Source organism: Pteropus vampyrus, unplaced genomic scaffold, assembly GCF_000151845.1.
Source record: "Pteropus vampyrus isolate Shadow unplaced genomic scaffold, Pvam_2.0 Scaffold34, whole genome shotgun sequence".
Classification (NCBI taxonomy): Eukaryota; Metazoa; Chordata; class Mammalia; order Chiroptera; family Pteropodidae; genus Pteropus; species Pteropus vampyrus.
In genome coordinates, this window is record NW_011888815.1 from 6,417,310 (window position 1) to 6,426,615 (window position 9,306).

Below are 9,306 nucleotides of genomic sequence, written 5' to 3' on the forward strand. Positions count from 1 at the left end.
GCTCTCACCGCCTCAAGCCACGTTACACAGAAACGTGTCCCCCGGAGCCCCCCAGAGACCGCCGAGCACTGGCAGTGCAGGTATGTCGTGACATCGTCCCGCCGGTCCTTTACCAGCAAGGGCGAAAGGACCGATCGCTGACACCAGCTGTTCCGCTCCTCCCAGCTTTACCGCTTTGATGAGCCGCGGTCACTCCTAGGCGACTGGCTGCATTTCTAAAGTGGTTTTGATGTAATCTGCAGAGGAACAGCACAGAGACCCCCATCTAGAAGCTTTCCTTCTCACGGGGAAGCCGCCCCTTGACAGAGCAGTTAACTGGGACATGGTGAGCGAGGACTTAAAGTTGACTGGGAGCCATTCCTGTTAGGAGTGCAGAGGACAGACTTAGCCGATTGCAGCGAGAGTGCTTGCGCATCTCGCCCTGCCTGGATTTGTTCATTAACTCAGCGGAGATTCGCAGCGTGCTGACTCCCTGCGGCCCTGGTTTACTGGGGCCCCATTAGCACGGCTCCCGTTCTCATCCCTGTGTGCGGTTCGGTGTCGAGACCCAGGCGGCATACGCACCCAGGACACGCGGGCGAGCCCGTGTACACGACTGTGCCCTGTTACAGGTTCAGACCGGGCTAGTTTTAATTTTTGTCTTCTGGGGACTGGAATGAGGGTTACTCCGTTTAGTTGATAGCTGTGCAGATCAAGAGCCAGTTCACAGCCTCCCTCTTCTCTCCTTAACGTCGTCAGGCGGGATGCTGACCACTTCAGACCTCACGGTGCCAAACGGAGCTGGAAGCAGCCCAGTCGGTGAGTGACTTCCTCCTTTTCACTTTGCAGGCGTCTGTCCCACCTGAGATGAAAGCAGAACTGGCCCTCAGCAAGGCCTGCTGCGGCGGGGACAGCGGGGAGGCGGGACCGGAGCAGACATTTCCCTTTGGAGACGTAATGTCCTTCTGAGGGTGCTTTCGCTCACGTGCACCATTTTTCCATAACGCCCCTGTTTTATTCCTGTTCCTTGGGCTTCTTTATTCATTCAGTAAATACTTACGAGCACCTCCTTCATAGCAGACATTGTTCTTTCCTAAAGACTGAATTACCTTAATACAGTTTTTACAGCAAACAATTTCTGTATCATCTGTCCGCAGCAGAATGACTGTCAGTTGACTCCCGACACATCTTACAGTAGCGTGAAATGTTTTCAGAGAGACTGCAGTGCGAAGAAGTGGCCGGCCCACTTCCAGAGAAACAGAGAATTGAGAAGTTTGTCTCTGGAGGGTCTGTTTTGGTGGTCACATGTAGAACATTCCCATTTCGTCATGGTCGCAGCCAAATTGGTTCTTTTACTTCAGTCCCTGCCCCAAGATGACCAGCAGTTTAAATCCATGCCGCACATGTGTCTGCTCAGCCCTGCGGTGCTGGTGCACGTAGAGTAGGATCTTACTGTTCCAGGAACAGGGCATGTATGTCAGCCAGAAGGGTCAGTATATCTCTTCGGATCCTCCTCATGTGACGTCATCCTGTTCTGTTATTCTCTGGTAATCACAGTGGTCGTCACTGTTATCTGAAGGCAGGGGTGGGAATTTCCTCCGTGCTGCGAGCTAAGTGTTCCTGGAGACATCTGCAAACAGTCTGTGACAGGAAGTTCCTGATGTGTGTAGTCAACTCGTTCATTTCACAAATATGTAAGGAGCTTCTTAAGAAAACTGTGGAGGTGATTGAATAACTTAAAGTGAAAGAAACAGACATCATTGAGGCAAGTTACAAAACGTCTAATGACCTAAAGCAGGAAGAGAGCCTAAGTATATCTTGCCACTGTGTTAATTTCTATTTTAACGGAATTAAACAGGAAAGACTTGTCATAGGATCTTTCTAAACCGATAATTGAACGTGGACAGTTCATAAGGTTCTTCTCCGTTATATATTAGGGCCGTCACACTCGTATACGTGTTTCCAGAAGTTCGGTGTATTTCTTTCGAACTCTTAGTTGCTCACATTCTTTTGGGTTAGTTTTCCGTGTGCGTTTATTTCCCCAGCCCCGTCCGTCTTGCTTTCCCTTCTCTTCATCCCGGTTAAGGCTGGAATCAGTCATTTCTATTTCATTGAATGTTAATTTTAATTAGCTCTTGGTTTTATTTCCAAAATTGTTTTTATTTCACGGAGTTTAACTATTTGAAGGTGTGTCTTCCTGCTGCCTTTAGTTTTTCTCCTCATCCCTCTGGCATCATAAACGAGTATTTCAAGTATTTCAATTCTCTTCTCGTATTTTTTTCCTCCACATTTTGTATGTCCACGTTTCCCCCTCGAGCCTTCTCACTGTTCTTGCCTCCCTTCCATGCAGCTGTAAATCTAGACGTCGTCTCTGCTGCTCTGTTCTGCATTCTCCAGTGATTCCAAACTCAGGCTTTGCCGTCGTCCGAATTTGACCTTCTCCATGTCATCCTGTTTCTCTTTTTTTTTCATGAATTTTTCTTTTCTCTTGTAAGCCTCCTTCCCCCTCGTCGGCCCTCAGGTCTAGAAGGCTGCGCTCGTCACGGCCAGTTGCCCCCGAGCATCATTCACCCCTTTCGTGTCTGTGTTCAGCCCCCTTCGCTCCCCCGTCACGGGCAGCTGTTGTAGCGTGTTTCAGTGTTAATAGTGTTACTCATCTTAATAATCATGATTAGTGAACACGAATTTTTATTAACATTTAAAGTTCATGTTAAAATAGTTTAAGTGCTTAGCGAGTTACATTTAAAACTTCGTTTCCATTGCTGTGTCTACAGAGATGAGTCCCGTTTCTCAGTGTATAGTTCAGCACGTCGAGATTGGCTGTCTCCGTTCTTCATCGATTCAGACTCTTAATAACTGTTTTACCTGGACTAAGTATAAATGTACTTATCCTGATTTTTCGGATTATGTCCTGAATGACATTTGTGTTATAACTGCTTTTTAACATGTCCTGCCTCAGAATTTAGATTCAGCTAAGCAGACATCTTGTATCACTTAATTCAGATACCAGCTGGAAGTAATTATTTCTGTGCAATACTTAGAGCATATGTGGATTTAAAGTGCTTCTTGCTATAAATCTACCCCTCCCCCCCCACCGCCCATGGTTTCTCATAGGTATTTTAGAAGTGTTATTTTTGTAAGGAAGAGTCAGAGAATACATCTTATTAGCTCATTTTCAACAACGTGCCATTTTGTTTCAGTGGTTTGGAAAAAAGTAACTTAAACTTATTTTTTATACCTGAATAAAGTCTCTATGAATGAAAAGATTCATCATGTTAATAATCTCTATGAATGAAAAGATTAAACATTTAAAATTCCCAGAGAAATTTAGAAGAAAATATATTAAAAGCTGTGGATGTGATTTCTAACCTACATTTTCAAAGTATGGTTTTAGGAATCATATGAAAAGAGGTACTGACTGACCTATGTGTTTTGCGAATTACATGCTAAATGAAACTAACTAGGATTCTTCATTAGAGGACTTATCAGAGCCTTTAAAATGCTAACCTACTTTGTGAGTTTTCAAACTTAGTATATAACACGGTTACTCAGAGTGATTTCATTAAGAATCCTTTTTTTCATGAAAAAGCATCTTTCAGAATTAATGTTTATATGAAACATTTTCGAAATATTGCTTCTGATCTCATGATACATAGAAAAGATAGTTTTTGACTAATGAAAATGTTCATAAATAAAGATGAGGTATAAAAAAGGAAAGCAAAGCATTCACACTTCCGCTGTGATAATGGCAGACTTGGTCATTTGGACTAACTTTTATCATCGAGGACAACTAGAAATGCTAGGCAAAATATTTTACAGAGACGCTTGAAAGCATTTGAGAGCCGACCAAGTCCTGAGGAGCTCCTGGCACAGGTCCCAGGGAGTGGTGAGGACATGAGCCCCGCACTGATGGCTGCTTCTCCCCAGGGGGTGTTTGCCAGTTCCACAGTGGGCTGCCTAAGAATCTGTGCGCGACAGCCTCAGAGATCAGAGAGGACAGATTGAAGTGGAGGGCCCACAAGAATGGGGAGAGCCTAATATACTCCTCTCACTTTGGGCTGGGACCCCAAAAGACTGGACCCTAGAAGCAGAGTGAATGATGAGCAAAAAGCGTGGTGTGCTGAGGTGATGCCGTGAAGATTGTCGAAACGACAATGAAGGATTTAGAATGCGACACAAACGCAGCTGATGAAACAGACAGCGGCAGGGCTGGAGCGGGCCGACTCCAGTTTCGAAAGAAGTTCTGTGGGTAGAATGCTATCGAACAGCATCGCACGCTGCAGACACATCTTTAGTGAAAGGAAGGGTCAGTTGATGCGGTAAACGTCATTGGTGTCTCATTTTAAGAAACCGCCACAGTCACCCCAGCCTTCAGCAGCCACCAGCCACCCTGATCGCTCAGCAGCCATCAGCATTGGAGCCAGACCCTCCAGCAGCAAAATGAGTATGACTCGCTGAAGGCTCAGATGATGGCTAGCAGTTTTTAGGAATAAAGCATTTTTTAGCTAACACATATACATTGTTTTTTAGACCATGCTGTTGTACCCTTAATGGTTGATAAAGCTGATACAATATAACATAAACTCAACTTTTATGTGCACTGGGAAACCAAAACGTTCGTGGCTCGCTTCATTGCGGTGGTCTGGAACCAAGCCTGCCGTGGCTCCCAGGTGTGCCTGTACACACGATTCACAGGGGGCCTTCTGCCAAGGATGCCTCCAGATCATCAAAGAAAAGAGAATCCCATTTTTAAAAATATGCATGAGCACACAGACATTTCACAGAAGAACTTGTCCAGGTGTTTAAAAAACATGTGGAAAGACGCTCGAGCTCAGTAATCGGGGACGCGCAGAATGAAGTCCACAGACATTACACACCCGAACGCCGAAAGCAATAGACATGTGCCGGGTGTTGGCAAGGCTGTGGGGAAACCCAGACTCACACGCTAATGGTGGCCGTGTGGCCGTGCAGGTTGCTGCACCTGTGTGACACGGTCTACTGCAGCTGCAGGTGTATGACCCAGCGTGTCACGCACCCTCACATACTGCCCAGAAGCGTGCACCAAGGGATGACGTGGAAGAGTGCGCATGCACTGTTTGTGACAGCCAGCGTCTAGAAATCATCCAGATTCCTGTCAGCAGTACAAGCGATACGTGAAGGAATCTATGAGAAAGGGACACTGCGATGCAGCGAAAATGAAGAACCCGCAGCGGTGGTCAGCAGCGTGGACGGGTTCCAGCAAAGCGACGTGAAGGAAGGAAGGTAGATGCGGACACCAGGCGACACTCCTCATGGAGTCTGCAGAGTACGGGGAGCGGCAGTGATCAGGGCGTGTGCAGACGGATGGTGACGAAGGAAACAGTGTCACTGCGAAATTTGTGCGGTGTACTTTGCATAGGTGGGGCGAGCAGGAGTGTTTGGGGGCCCGGTTACAGACGCCGATGACGTCCTGGCAATATTATTTTGCTTGATCTGACTGACCGTTAGTTACGTGGACGTTCACTTTACGATAAATCCTTGATCTTTAAGTTTTTGTTTTATGCACCTTTCTATATATGTGTTATATTAATAAACTTATAAAAATATATAAAAAAGGAATTAGAACCAGAAATATGTAGGCACTTTAAAAATTCTAAGAGGATGTGCTGTACCTACTAGTATAGTAATACTATGAAATCTAGAGAGAAAAAAATCACACACACACACACACACACACACACACACACACACTCTCTCTCTCTCTCTCACACACTCACACTCTCCCACACACACCCTTTTTTGCCTCTGGACATTATTGTCTGTCTGCGTGTGGCAGCTAGATGTGCGGCCCCATCTCGAGATCATGAAGCGAGTCAGTTTAAAAGGACAGGCCAACAAGCTGAGGATGGCAGAGTGAAAGCCAGAAGGACTCTGGTCCTCCGTGGCAAGCTGCTGAAGCCACTGAGTCTGCAGCCACTTGCCCCCTAGTTGTCTCACCTGAGATAATACATTTTTCTCAATCTTAGGAGAAATGTAAAAAGCCACAGATAGGGGACTATTCAGTAAATGGGTGGACATTTAATGTACCTAAATGTTCAATTCAAAAAGAAAACCCAACTAATACTTTGAAAATGAGAATGTTCATTATTGTTAGTAATCCTGAGATTCAAATAAAAATGGCAAAACCCACCCCCCCAACAATACTGATTGCCAGCTGTTCAACGGCTCCTACTTTTTATCATGCCATGGAGAACTCGCGAAAGTGTAGTGAAACCGATGATCTCAGATGTCGGTGCTCGGGGCATTGTAAATTCCTAGCAGTCTTTCTTGAAAGACTTTGGCAAGATGTTTAAATAATAATAAAAACACTTGTACCTCTGAGCCGCTAATCTCATTTCTGGGAGTCTCTCCTAAAGAAATAAATTAGAATATGCAAAGGTCATTACAACTTTATTTATAGTAGTGAATAATAGGAAGAAATCAACATATTCAACAGTATGAAAATTAAGTAAATTAAAATTTTCAACTGAATTCCTTTTTAGTTATTTAAAACTATGCAGAAATATGCACATGAAAACTAAAAAAGGAGGGGGAGATCCAAACCGATTGTAATCGTTCTTTTGGAAGGTGGGAGTTTGTATTTTCCCTCGTTTTGTAGTTTCTGAACTTGCCGTGGTACTATGTTGATATGGCACCTCTACAGTCATAAAATTAGAGCATTTGTTTTTTTCCTTGTAACGCGATACATTTCTTTTCAGTTGATATCATTGCTACCCAAATAAAACCTGCCAGTTTTGTACGTACTGTAAATTGTACACATCTTTCACAGTCGCAGTCTGCTTATTCGATTATGGTTTACCAGAGCTGTTTCTCTTCTGAGAGTTTACACTTAACATTCAGATCATACCGTAGTTCAGATGACTTTGGGAATTCCTTTTAACTTTTGGGCCTGTGTTTAGAGATCAAGCAGAAAGTCAAATCTTCGCCATCCAGCAGCTTCACTTTTTAAAAACGAGAGAACCATACACCGGTCTAGAAATAGGCTCAGGAAGCTCTTGTTCAGGGCTGAGTGAAGGTAATGAGGGTTTGCATTGGAGCAGAGCCTGTGACAGCTGAGAAGAAGAGGTGGATGGTGAAGGACGCAAAGGACAATAACAAAGCTTGACGGGTCTTTGAGAGTGGGGTGGGGCGATGGAGGGGACAGCGGCATACCTGGGGGAAGCGCCACAAGGTGGATGCGTGTGGACTAAACACAGGGGATACGAAGCGGAAATACAGATCGAAGAGTCAGACTGAGGCAGTGGTCAGAGCCATGGGGACACACGGAGGCTGAAGAGGAGCAGCGATGTGGCCTCACGGGGGGACACGGTATTCAGAGAGGGAGGCAGCAGGAACCCGCGAGCGTTGTCTGTTGTAGATGACAAGTGTTCGATTCCCACTGAAGCAGGTACATATGTCATCAGTGATTTTAAAAAACCCATGGTCTTTGTAAATATTAGAAACCTCATTCAGTTCTTTATACAAAAGGCACAATTTTATAGACTTTTAAAATGTATTTTTGTTTATTTTGATAATCAGCCGAACGTTTGTCAGATTTTATGAAAAATTTGTCAAATATAAAGTTCTCTAACCTTGCTTCGGATGAATTTTTCTAATCCTTTGAGATTTTCAAAATCCCGTGCATGTCAGTTAAACTTCTGGAATAGATTCATAGTAATGAAATATTTATGACATCACTGTCTACAATTTCGCCCTAAAAGAGTAGTATTAAGGACATGGAGTGCCTTCCAGCCACCCGAATGCATTATTTCAGCCGGTATGATGTTCTGAAACGCGAGCCAGGTTGATAGGATGGAAGGATCGGCCTTGGAGCGGAGAGTAGCTTTGTTAGGTCCTGGAGGGATGGCTGTGCGGTTTCCTCGAGAGCATCTTCGTCACGTTTGCGTCGGCATAATTTATCTACAACCTGAAAATACAGTCTAACAGCAATGGTGTTAAATTGAATTTGTTCATTTCGACTTGGAACTTTAATTCCTGAATTCGTATAGGCTCCGGCAAGATGAGTTATACATTGAAAATATCTACCTCAAAAGCCTGTCTCAACAACATCTTCATTTTCATCGTAAAAAAACGAACTGGAAGTATGAAGGGATGGGCTGCTTAGGATATCACTATATTCCAGCATATAGTAAACGGTGCGTACGAGATGATCTCGTTTCAGCCTGGCGGCAGGTGACCAGACACTGACGTCACCCCGTAATCGTTAACCTGCCGCACACGCCGACTTCACCCCAAGAAGCACGCGCTCAGATCCCGTTCACGCTCCTCACTTGAGTCTCGTGAGTTACTGTGCTACCGCATCTAGTTGAAAAGCATCGTGGACTCCTCGTGGGAAAGGGTGTTGGTGCTTCTTGATGACATGTTCTGAATATCTCAACGCGTCGTAACGTGAGAGAGGACTACTGCTTTATCCTTCTGACTCGAGTGCAAATCAAGCGAATAAGAACCCTCTAAATGTCAGAGTTCAGAGCACACAGTCACGTCATTATTTAGGAGAAACACCGTGAATCTGCACTTAGAACGTTAGATTGACATTAATATTAGTTTCTGTCAAACCTTCCTATTTTTGAATAGAATTATTTGATGAGCGTTTTGTATCCAGATGATTTGTTTCGCAGTTCCTCTGCCCAGCTCAGAGATGATTCCCACTCCGCAGGGGATGGCCCAGTGAAGAAATTGTTTTTCGTTTCTTTCTTTTTTTTAAGAGCGCTGCTTTCCGAAGCTTAACAGAATGCAGGAAATTGCTCTCCGGGGTGTGGAAGAGTCAGCCAGCCCAGATTTAATACATACCCCTTCGAGATAATGGAAGCAGAAGGCAGGAAATAGCCTCCTAAGGTTAACTGAAATACCAGTCCCCACAGCGACATGAAGTCACAGAAATGAATTAAAAGCGGCAGGTCACTTGGTAAAAGTTGTGGAGAAAGCGAGGAGGACTGGGGGAGAGTAAGCGGGGCAGGGAGGGATCCTGGCCACGAAGAGGTGCGGCCAGTTCACAAGAGCCACCTCCCTGTCTTCTCTGTCCCTTGAAAACGTACTGGTTGGGGTCCAACAGAGTTTGTCATCCTCCTGGCAAAACGTCACTTTTCAGTTTGTCTTATAAGTAATTCACATTTTTCAAAGTCTAAATATATTATGAGCAGTGGTGCTGAAGCATCCGATTTCTTCAGATTATCATCAAGGATTTAATTTATCTTCCTAGTTACTAAATTTTAGAATTCACATACTTATCAGTTGACCCTATTTTATGAACTGCCAAACACTAAATTTTAAGTGGTTTTAAATAACATG

The 9,306-nt window shown here is 44.4% G+C and overlaps 1 protein-coding gene across 4 annotated transcripts in view; it reads left to right on the forward strand.

Annotated features, from left to right (window-relative positions):
• MEF2A (myocyte enhancer factor 2A) overlaps window positions 1-9,306 on the forward strand; it is an 86,878-nt gene that overhangs the window by 50,875 nt on the left and 26,697 nt on the right. For all 4 annotated transcript variants that reach the window (XM_023528990.1, XM_023528991.1, XM_023528988.1 and 1 more), the window contains one exon: window positions 739-798. In XM_023528990.1, the coding sequence (XP_023384758.1) occupies window positions 739-798 (60 nt within the window). The remainder of the gene's footprint in view (window positions 1-738; window positions 799-9,306) is intronic.